At 34.5% G+C, this 12604-nt stretch overlaps 1 protein-coding gene across 1 annotated transcript; it reads right to left on the bottom strand.

Annotated features, from left to right (window-relative positions):
- Nucleotides 1–39: 39 nt before the first annotated feature.
- LOC128877503 (uncharacterized) lies at nt 40–12316 on the bottom strand. The gene is made up of 6 exons (XM_054124843.1): nt 12232–12316; nt 10595–11445; nt 9971–10498; nt 9643–9921; nt 9434–9585; nt 40–646 (listed from the first exon to the last, which is right to left on the bottom strand). Exons 1-6 carry the CDS (start codon nt 12314–12316, stop codon nt 40–42), a joined length of 2502 nt encoding a protein of 833 aa, XP_053980818.1.
- Nucleotides 12317–12604: the final 288 nt, after the last annotated feature.

Genomic DNA, 12604 nt, shown 5'->3' on the forward strand with positions numbered 1-12604 from the left:
TTCATTCTTGTCCTTGTTTCAAATTTATGGAGAGACTATTCAAACGGAATAAGGAGGGCAATTTGGTACGTTCCCGGGCCGGTCGCATACTCTCACTACTGGATTGAAGAAAAGACCTTGTCGGCAATGATAAGGTCCTAATCTCTGCCCTTTTAGGCATTCGTAATACATCGTACAGTCGTTTGCATGAGGTATTCGGTCGAATCCGTACGACGGACAACTTCCTGGTCCACCTGGTACAACCGGCGGGGTTTGCGTAGGTGACGATGTTGTGGGTGTAGATATCGTGGTTGACGAAGACGTTGGTAAAGTTGGAGGAAGCGTTGGAGGAGGCGGTGAAGGTTCTGCACCATTACAGCAGCTTACATTCCACGGCCAATCGCAGACTTGCAGTTCTGCGTTGAAGCACAATCTGGTCCTCCCGTCATTACTTAATGGACACGGCATCGATACACCCACTCCATGGTCGCACTTGTAGAATCTGTGACAATTGCTTGGATCCGCGATATGAACCGCTTCTCTTCCATCTACGACTGGACACTCTGTCGGAGTTACGGCCCTTTGACCATTGGTCGGAGTGATTGCCACAGCTGTCGCGGCGACGATGGCCACCAAGTATAGATCTAAAATTTGTAAAGCAGAAGCTCTATAAATGCATATCATACTCAGCGATTAGTTATATTTTTAATTGTAAGTTTTCATTCAAATATTTGTTAACCGACTGTAACGACAGTTTTATTTGGTTCATGTTAGGCAGACTTTGATCCAGGTATTTTTCAATTTTGGCTTGCTATAGAATTTGACTAAAGGGGTTAGTCGCACATTGTAGAATCGAGTAACACCATGTTAGTGACAGTTCGACACCGGTTTTTGTTTGTTTACGTGCCCAATAATGCTTACTGAGAGTTTCGAAACAATTCATGGCATGGTTTCTTTATAAACATTTTTTTAATATACCTCTACTAAAAGTGCTTTTACAGTGATCTGCGCTTTAATCATACTGGTTACTATGTATATCTTCGAAATTGGGGAAAGAAAAGGAAAATAATTTCGTAATATAATTACGAGACTGCGGATTTTTATGACAACCTACAAAAATTGAACCAAAATATGAATTTATTCTACTTTCCAAATATTGTAATATAAACTTTACTTTCAATATTTTTTTATATTATTGCATACTATGTGCATTTGATAGTTTCTTGCGCAGTCGAATTACCTATAAATGCAATGAAAGCCGCAGACTAAAATTACGGTTAATCTAAATTGATTGGCTTAATAGTTCAAGTGTTAACTGATTGATTCTACAATGTAACAAATTTATTTCACTGGCATTTAAAATATAAATTTTCAAGAAAGATAGAGCGATCATATTGTCACGCTGCAATTTATCTTCGATCAAGTTACTTAAAATGATCTTTAATATTTCCTTATTCATTAGCACTTCTTTGAAGAATTCTTTGAAATGTTCCAACTACTTACGTCTCATAGCGAATTGCACGTAATCACTATATTTGGAAACTACGCGCGTTATTTCGTGGTGTGCAACTGTGCATTTCCAGTAGACGGAATCACTTTTATAAGCGACGAAATGTCTTATCGCTAACCCACTATGTATCGTTAGATTTCGAAGACTGTACATTTCTTAATATTTCACCTTGATCAGAGATTAGTCACTTACCCTTTATTTGTCTTTTATACTTCATATCAAATAAATATGCTTAGTGTAAGTGGTGTTTCTTTGATGTCACTTGATTCACATATTAGATTGACCCAAAAATTTCATTCGCGTCTTAAACTCGCACGGGAAGTTGGGCAATTGATACATGCCGAAAAATTTTAATGTTTGCAGAAATAAAGTTTGTGGGAACCTAATCACGGTGCCTTTCTAAAAACGGTCCTTGGTCTGAAAACGGTTTTAAGGGTAGAAACACCCCTGCGAAATAAGTTTCGTCATTTATATCTTTGCTAAAAGACGTCTTCAAACTGTACAACTTTCTATAATATTTCACTTTCTCAATGAGAATGAAGCTTACATCGTTACATTACATGTACGAGCAACTTCTATTATTTATGAGAAAAAAATTCCGTAAGAGGAGAAGAAAAATGGTTTGAAAAAACTTATCCTCAAAAAATGTTTGTTTTTCGAGAAAATATATTTGACAACAATTTCATGTCTCATTGAGATATATAACGTTTCCGAACGATCATTTTTTTCATAACAAAAACAGTTTGTCTTTCAAGCTTTATGAAATATAAGAATCTTTGGCATAGTAGAAATTAATAATCATGAAAAAAGTATTTGTCAAAGAACATAATAGATTTAATCCCTTTTGAGCTGAACGTGAAATAGTATGAATCACAAACTAAATTCTAAAAAATGTGAAATTGTGCCCGCAATACAAAATGTTATAAAGGATAAATATAATAAATGTAATAAGTAATTTTTTTTTAATATAATACTCGCTTAATATGTAGTTACAATACTAGTAAAAAATTACCTGGGGAAATTACCTGTTCTAATTTTGTATGTATTCATTGAAAGAAAAATTGTCTCTTATATTAATACATTATTGTTGAATAGTAAATATACATTTTTAAATCGTCTGCAAGACTTAAATTTACATAATTAGGGAAAAAGGAAAAAGTAGAGTGGAATTTTAAACAGAATCTACATATTATTACAAAAAAAAAAACGAAATTTATTTAAGTCTACTGTTTGTGTTAATTATACATTGTATGTACAAAATAATATAACAAAGAATTTTCGTGGATAGTAACGGACAACTGCATCAATTGGAAATTTATTCTGCCATACATTGTAAAGGTTCTTATCTAATTTAAAACCTTATCAAGCGATCCCTTTCTGGCGATGGCCATTTCTCAAAATAGTGTTTATTTAATCAAAAACAAAATTTCTAATTAATCGCAAATCATATCAGGAAAAGTTAATATGTGACAGTGATTGCGTTACTTTTTACCAGCGTTTTCATTCAATCCGGGATTAAGTCGTCCAATATCATGTTTGACATCATTTTTCGTAGTTCAAATAATCTGTTCCAATTCTTGGACGGACGCCTGTCGATGTCCCATGTCGTAAACACTTTCCAGCATTAATCGTTTCATACTTTCCGTCTGGCATTGTGCAATCCACCACGGATCATCAAAGGGACTTACGGAAAATATTGTTGGATATGCATTCTTGTAATTAAACTAACATATCGACATATTTTTAACCGACTTCGAAAAGGAGTAGGCTACTCACTTCGACATGTATTTTTTTTTTCTTTTTTTTATGTATGTATGTTACTCGATTACGTCCAGACGGCTTGACCAATCGGCATGAAACCTGTTGTATCTTATAGAGCATATCTCCGGGGTGGTCACATTACCAAAAAATGTTGGGATTTCTCATTTTTTACCCGTTTTTTTCGGAAAAAAACGAAAAATGGTGTATTGCTTCTTGTTCCGAAACGAATTGACTAATCGGATTGAATCTTCTTGCATCTGGTAGGGCTTCGTTGCCTCTTAAAAGCTTAAAAAGACATTTGACCTACTTTCATTTTTTACCAATTTATTGCACTTTTTATCGAAAATTGTACTATTTCACGTATGTTCGGCCTGAATTCGATGAAATCGATGAAATCCTTTACATTTTGCTGCCGGACTCGTTTTCGAGGTGATCACTATGCAAGAATGATTTTTCTTATTGTTTATAACTATTGTTATTGCAAAAATTCCTATTTTTTATGAAACTCGTTTTTTTGTTTTTGTTTTTGTTTTTTATATTTAATATTTTCCTTTCATAGCATCTTGCAAAAGTGCGTTACATTGACACATTAACTGTAATATGTACAGTAGTGTGTCTAAAAATTCCACCATCTCTGGAAATACTGGGCGTTAAAAGTTTGATTTACGTTAACGAAAACATAATTTGTTACAATTAATCTATTCAGTCTAGCTACCACGTTTACAATGAGCTATATACTTCACAAATTTTCAAGCTATTTTATCAAATCCACTAGATACAATATATATGTATGTATGTACACATATCCATTCTACGATATTCAATAGTTTCCACAAACTATATTTTTAAGGAGCTGTGTAATTTTCATACCATTCGCTACTGTGTGACTGCTTCTAGAAAAATTCAGTAAAAAGCATCAATCATGTATAAGTATGTATTATTATTCATTTTCTAAGTTTTCTTATTATCAACGCATCCTTAAATTTCACATTCCTGGTTCTTTGTACCAGATACCATGACAATGTCATATCCAACTGTTAATTTTCTATCATTTCGCGGCGTTTCAAACTGTTCATAACTTCATATTTTGTTTTCAGAGATAAGGCAACACGATTTCGTTTCATCGTTATCTCGATGCAGGCATCTGGGATTTTAGTAACAGAATCTGACCTATAAATGCCGAGTGATAACCCAAATACACTGCATATGATGAAGTACGATGATTCATAAAAAAAAAAAAGTGTAACAGTAACGAAAATATTGTATTTTCCCTCTTCCTCGATAAATAATATTATTCGGATGATATCCGCGAAAGCGACTATAGTACAGTTACAGTAGAACCTCATTTATGTAAACTAAATTTCTGTTTTCAATTATTTAACATTTAGCGTTACCAACTGATTAAAAAATTTTAAATAAAATATTAAAGCTAAAGAAAATGTGGGATAGTTCTTGCCCCACCTAATTCCAGGGAATTAGTATGGAAAGTATCTAAACTTGAAAATTCTGTTTCCAGAATTACTTATTCTTACAAGGGAACATATCCAACTGTCCGTCTCCGATTTTGATGAAACTTGGTGGGTACATTAAGCAGGTGAAAATAAAGGATACTTATTGTTTTATAGCTGCCCAATCGCAAGTTTAGGGGTTGAAAAAGTAGGAGGCAAATGTATCGTATTATATATCAATAGATTCGGAAAGCAATTTCCGTTCATTTTTGTCATTCTGCATATTTTACTAGATTTGCATGGGTGAGTTTGCAGGGTCCTATTCTAAGGCTTGACGCAATTATTTTGTTTTTACTGTTCATATTCTGGCTATGTCTGCTTCTTTAGAGATGATAGTAAGAGGTATGACGTAATTATGACTTTTTTCTGTTACGGAGATAAAAACTATTATTTTAGAACGTATCATTTTTCGTAATCATGTGTGACAGTGCCGACATATGTAGTTTCAACAGCACTGATATCCGAGCAATGGCACGCCCATTAATGTCATGAGTCATACTGGCAAGAGTCGTGAAATAGTTGTTACATGCCTTAAATAAATTTCCGCATTATTGCCGCCACCAGTGCTCTATCTAAACTACAAGAAATATTTCTTTATTTCCATATTCTAGTACAGTCATTTATACTAATACTACATATATTTCTCAATATGTCGGATCTCGAACTAGGCGGACCCCTTTCAGACTTTGAGATAAAAGAGCGTGAAAAAACGTTTGTTCAACGATATCGATTTTCGTGCAGTTTGTCTCGATAACATCAGGAAATTCGAAGATTATCTATTGGATATAAACACATTTCTTTGCTCTTAAAAATATTTAATGTCCAAGTTAAAGTGTGACTTTTATTGATTGCAAAAGAACGTAATTTAGTAATTTAGATTTAATCACTTCATATAATATATATAATAATATATAAAACATAAACCGATATGAACGAAGGAACTGATGGAATTACAAACATCCAAGGTGTACAAATAATATATAACATTTTTGAGAAACTAAATTTTGGAAATCTAAAACTTATTCTTTATCTATCCAATAATAATTTTTTTTTTAAATTTCTACATTTGTTCTTATTTTTCCATTACATGTATGAGACTCTCCACAGTTATTATTTTTATTATTTGATATTTGATATTTTATTCGTCGATAAGATTTTACCATATATAAGAACGGAGTCAGGAAAGTTGAAACTAAACACCACTATAAACAAACAAAGTAGAAACAGTCTAATGATCCGACACGAGTGTAGATTATGTGTGTCGTGACTAAACTGCGAATATTTTATGCAAATTCGTATTTTTGCAAAGTATATCTTATCTTCTAAACGGTATAATATGTATATTATTGTTGATATTTTATATATTTTTGGATTTGTACACATTCTCATTGATTTAGCCATATTACCATTTGCCATAAATACATAAACATCTACAGTCTAATCATGACTGAATATAATTATACTTAATGTAAAATATTTTATGAGCTTATACTTGCATTTATGTACAGCGTATTTTATCAGACGATCGAAATGAGCAGATGGAACAAAATCTTCGTACATACTAATACGAACTACAAAGATGAATGTATTTATTATAAATATAGATGTATAATATTGATATTCTTTTTATAGGTAGTGTTGACATATTGTAAACGCAGTGAACATCAATAAAATTAAGAAATATATCAATTAAACGGTACATAATACTGAATGTTCAGCTTGTAAACAAAATTAAAATGATTAATTGAAAATTACATAAGGGAGTTTTCGTCATAATTAACTTTCTTGAACTTGGGTATCTTTAAGAAATTATTTGAGAATCGTTAAATTTATTTTAATTAAAAAAGTACAATATTTTAATACATTTTAGTATTTACAATTATATGTTATTGACGATCTACAATAGCATTTGTTGCCCTATTTCTAACACAAAAGTTCATTTGAATGTTAACTAACATTTCTCTCTCTCTCTCTCTCTCTCTCTCTCTCTCTCTCTCTCTCGCTCTCGCTCTCGCTCTCGTATTCATACTTTTATACTTATTTCTAACATTTTTCGCCGAATGTCACTAATTGTCATGAAAAATATGAAAACCGAAAACAATTTTAAGTATGTGATATTTAGTCTTTCGAGAAATTAATTTTATAGAAAGGGACAACTGTGGGAGAACGTTTATGATTGTAGGCCTCGTTACAATTGACGGACAATCGTAAACCATGCGGCGTCATCTATCGGATAGCCCCGTCGACAGCCAGTCGTGTCTGCACGTCGTCCTGCTCCAAACTGTTTTCTTTATGTCGTTTTCTTGTTTTAATTTTCCTTTTCATTATCGAGTACGCATTTACAGTGATTAACCTACATCCAATCTCAATAATAACGTCAGAGCTTAAACGCATTATAGTGTACACCAGGTCTATAGGGTTTAACTCGAACGCTAGTTTACATTTCACTTATCGAATAATTACTTTCATGGCTCGAGTGCTTCATTAACGTTAGTTTAAAATTAACGACATTAAAAGAGTTACGAAAACTTCAGCGCAATTTGAAAATACAACTCCGTATAGATATTTAAGATGAGTAGTGTGTCGCATAATTATAATAACATTTCTGTATTTTTATTCGTTTAACCAAAGAAACTTTAACTTATCTTTGATTTACAATCTACTATTGTTATCGTTAGATTAAAAATCATTTATTAGCCCGTCAATATCCTAACTATAAAAATATTATACATAGAGTAAGAGAAAGAAAACTGCGGTCCCCTACCTGTCTCTGTTTGCCAGCGCATATTTATATCATTTTTATGTTAATAATAAATGGCTATCGTTTATACTTTTAATAATGACGTATATATTTTACATTTACATTAATAGAAACAGAAAGATAGAGTACCGCGCTTCTTTTTCTCTTTCTAACGGTGCGACTTATCTTCATGAAAATAACATTTTGTTAATCAGTATCAACTTCACGTATCGAAAATTCCTCTCGTTTATCGCAAATAATTGCGAACAAATGAAATTCATGGTTAAAACTGGGAGAAAGGTTTACGAAAAAGTAACTGTTTTAAACTGTTATATAAAAGTATTGACTGAAACAGTTCTAAGAACTTAAAAGATGTTATAACAGTTATACTAAAGAAATTCATAAAAAAGAAAAAAATTTTTTAACAACTTTTTTATCAAGTTAAAGTGATTTTTTTCACCCAAAGAACTCGTATCTTTTTTTCAAACTTGCAGTAATTTCACATGTCACCATCTTTGCAGGTTTTTCTTAGTTCACATAGAAGAAAAATGTATGAAAATGAAAATTTCTTTTGGTTTTTTTGTGTCAAACCAAAATTACGACCTGCGTCTTTCCCGCCGATAGGAGGTTTTAATTGTGAGGTGCTCCACAAATGTGCGTCACACTCGACTCAATTTGAATATTTCTTGTTGACAAAATTTGTACAGACTACTCAAATATGTATGAAAATAGAATAAAAAGTTCGATAGAATTAATTATCTTTTTCCGTTCTCAAAAAATTCACGAAAAACCGCTTTTTTTAGACCTCCTAATTCCGGATACCCCCTGAAGCAACCAATTGCTTTTTTTCCTAAGGGGATTAGAAAGCTTCCGATCTAACGAGGAAAATGTATTTCTATTGAAGAAAAGTACGTAGAAAAATAAGGCGCTTCATTTGTATTTGTATCTATCACCAATAAAGTTGTGTACAAAAGTTTCAGTTTATATTTGAATGACCCTCGTAATACTCGTCGGCGTATCTTATTCGAAATCCACGGCTATACCCGCAAGCCTGAGTTAGTATCATCCATGAAGAATTGATCAGTAAAAGCTTTAAGAGAGCATTTCACTGTGAACGCACAAAAAAAGCATATTTTCAATAATTTTTTTCTCAGGAACTATTGCATAAAATTGAATGAATGTTTTTTCCCCTTAAAGGTATGATTAAGGAAAGTAAATACAAATTTTTTTTTTCGTAAAATATATTTCGTCATTTATTTACAAAATAATATGCATGTGTGCAAAAGAAAAAGTTATCCGCTGACGCAGGTGTTTTTGACTCTCCTGGTAATCTGGAACAGAAAATCGAAAAAGTTTATTAAACTATGTTGTCACACCTATGGTCGGAACATCCACTTACTTATTTCATCGAAAATAAACAAAATGGCAGCGTTTCTTGTGAAAGAGAGAAAAAAGAAACACTTTTTTTTGTACCGTAAATCAGGTGAAATTGTAAGTAAAAATCAAAATATCAACTACTTGGAGGTTCCGACGATAGGTGTGACGACATAGTTTAATAAACTTTTTCAATTTTTTGTTTCAGATTACCAGGAGAGCCAAAATCACCTGCGCCAGCGGATAACTTTTTTTTTTGCACACATGCATATTATTTTGTAAATAAATGACGAAATATTTTTTACCACAAAAAAAATTTTTTATTTACTTTCCTTAATCATACCTTTTTTAAGGAGAAAAAACATTCATTCAAATTTTATGCAATAGTTCCTGAGAAAAAAATGATTGAAAATATGCTTTTTTTTGTGCGTTCACAGTGAAATGCCCCCTCAAATTTCTTCAGTGGAATATTCGTCGAAAGCGATTTTTCTGGAACGTTCATCGAATCTTAATTGTTAACATCAAGCGTGCAACGTGTTGCAATCAGCTTCTCGTTGATACGTGCAGATCGCATCCGTTTTGCTGAAATGGAGACCCTGCGGGCATTTCATTATGTACGGTATTCCGTTACTGCATTTACAGAATTTCGAACAATCTTGGTGTGGCAAATGCACGGTGTAGGGTAATGAATCGTGCGGCGGGCATGTATCAATGCACCCCAGACCGTGTTCAATATCGTTACGAGAGTTTAGATCACATCAACGATTGACTCTATCTTGCGCGACGCATTCGCTCCTCTCGGAATCGAATAGTAATCCTTTTTTGCAATTTCGAAGAATTTTGCTTTGCCCGTCCCTCGCGCATTCGTAATACTTGTCACATTGACACTCGTGTGGCAACAGTTCATTTGGCTCGCATAACAGTGAATCGCTATTTCCCCAACACTTGGCATTCGCATCCTTGCCGCACATTTTCCTCTCGCGATTGAAACGCAATCCTTCGGTGCACTGTCTAAGAATCGCATCGATACTCATGGGGTAACCATTCTCCTGGATCACATATTTGCGACTTTTCTTTTCTCCAACATTTGCTTTTTACAGGCGCGTCGCACTCTTTTCTCATGTAATCGAATATCGATCCTTGATCACACAATTGTGGAGTTTTGTGCATTCCATCCGCGCTGCATATGTAGTACGTATCGCAACGACACTCGTGAGGTGTTTTATCCCCTGGTATACAATGTTGCGTTACCTGACTGCAATTCACGTACCGAGGCAAGTCGCACATTTCCTTATCCGGGTTATATAGGAGATTTGGGGAGCATTCCTTTAACACTTTCCTGCCATTTTCACATTGATGATACAAAGAACAGTTCACGTGATCAGGGAAACGAATAATACCGCAACGAAAATCCGTGGAACATTCGGCGTCTTTAGATGAATGGCATTTCGTGTTTTCGGGCAAATCGCATATTTGCAATAGTTCGTTAAAGTAATGGCCATCGAGACATTTACGAGGTTTCTCCACACCGTTTAAGCATTCGTAATACCGATTACAATCAGTCTCATGAGGAATTTTCACATCACCCGAGGATGGACACCGTTCGTTTGCTGGAGGATCGTTAGGCTTTGGAGTTGTCGTTGAAGGTACTGTAGTCTTTGGAGTTATCGTTGACGATTCCGTAGTAGTAGTAGTGGATGAAGAAGATTCAATGGGTCTCGCACATTGAATCTTGTCCTGATCACCGCATACTTGGTTGACGTCATCAAACACTTCATTCTTTGGACAAAACTGACGAATTAGTTCTCCGTCCTTGCAAAGAAAATACATGTTACACATGCATTCGTGCGGTAAATATACAATCTCATGAGAACCATTCGCTGGACATCGAGACGTGCGAATTTTATCCGTATCGTTGGTATCAAGCAAAGGGTTTGTAGTTGGCAAAACGAGATTACAATCTGCTATTTCGTTTGAGACACATTTCTTGAGTTTACGGTCGAACAGCTCCCCGGAATGACAGTGTCTGAGAAATGCATCCCCATTGGAGCATTCGTAATATTCGGAACAGCTGCATTCGTAAGGCAAAAGCATAGTCTGAGATGATCCCGGCGGTGGACACTTTTCTGGGAGATTGTTACAGGTCATGTCTTGGTCAATTCGACACTGCAGCTGTGCAGGATCAAACAACATTCCTTCGTCGCAATATCGCACCCATTTCTTGCCTTCGCCGCACATGTAGTATGAACTGCAATCGAACGGGTTAGGCCATACGAACCCGTTGTTAACCATAGCGCACTCACGATCGGGCTCGTTTTTGCATGTCACGTTCCACCGCCAATCACACATTTGCAGATCCGGATTAAAGTACAGTTTATTGCCATGGTTATCCGAATCGCAGTCCATTTCGTACTTTTCGCCCATGAAGCATTTGTAGAACTTGGTACAGTCAAATTCGTGGGCTATGTAAACTGTAGTATCCACAGAGTTGTACGGTGGACATTCCTTTAAAATTTCGGCGGAAGCATCACTTGTGCTCACTGCCAAGATGGCGACGATCGGTAAGTATAATTCTGAAACAAAATAAATGTTTAAATACACATGAACGGATTAAAAGTTTCGTTTCTGTTGCGACAGAGTCAGATAAAAAAAGTGATTGATCGGACGACGATAAATAATCGAAGGACTGCTAGTATCTTTCGACTGAAGACAAACGATTTATCTTGACTATTCTCCAGCATTTGAATAGAAAAGTTCTCGCGAGATCTAGGCATATTGTTTATAGTTTAAGCGAGCGAGTGTTTTTAGTGGGTGGGTCTTGGAAGGCAGACGCTGAGCGACCGCCACCCGACAAGAGTCGCATTTTCACTCGAGAAAAAAGCATTCGAATGAAAAATGTGGATTATCGCATCGAGAAATTACCGATTTGATTATTATGTAGGTATGTACTAGCGTAACAGAATTATTTTTCCCTAAAACTCTTAGAGGAGTGGATGACTGTAAAATTTGTTTACATGTCGATTTCGTTTTGATCTATGTCTCAAAAGGTACACATTTCAAAAATTTTATGTCAAATGTTGAGAAAGAAATCTCTACACTTGCTTGAGTTATAGAACCAAGTGTGCTTGTCAAGTGTGCTTGTTATGCTTGTCCGAAAGACTACAGACAATGAGACCGAAAATGTCTTTATCTCTAAACGACACTTTTTATCGTGGTTGACAGCTTTCTGTGAAAACAATAAATCCGATCGATATAACCCAAGTCACATTCTCTTTAGAAAACTCTGTGGCTTGATCTAGCCGTTGTTTTTTTAATTGAGTTTTTCTTCTTTTCTTAATTAAAAAGTAAAATTTGTTTACCTTTAACATTTTTGTTAAATCTTTGACAACATATGTCAAGGTCAAGGTCATCGGAGCTGCCTCCCCTAAATGTAAGGTTTACCATCGTAAGTCGGGCTATAGCCATAGGTACATACATACATAGTTTAAGAAAACTTTTACTTTTTTGCTGTCAGATGTGATTAATCTCGTGATCACAAAGCTATCTACCGGTCACCAGTGTTTCTTTTGGCAGTGCTCACTTATGCACGCTATAGATTCAAGTAACATCATGCGAATAACATTATGAAATCAGTTTTTGTTTGTTCCTACGTTCAATAAAACGTATTAAAAGTTTAAAAATATTTCATCGCATATCATTTTGGTAATCATTTTCTGAATATACCTTTCTTTA

This window comes from Hylaeus volcanicus, chromosome 5 (assembly GCF_026283585.1).
Source record: "Hylaeus volcanicus isolate JK05 chromosome 5, UHH_iyHylVolc1.0_haploid, whole genome shotgun sequence".
Lineage (NCBI taxonomy): Eukaryota > Metazoa > Arthropoda > Insecta > Hymenoptera > Colletidae > Hylaeus > Hylaeus volcanicus.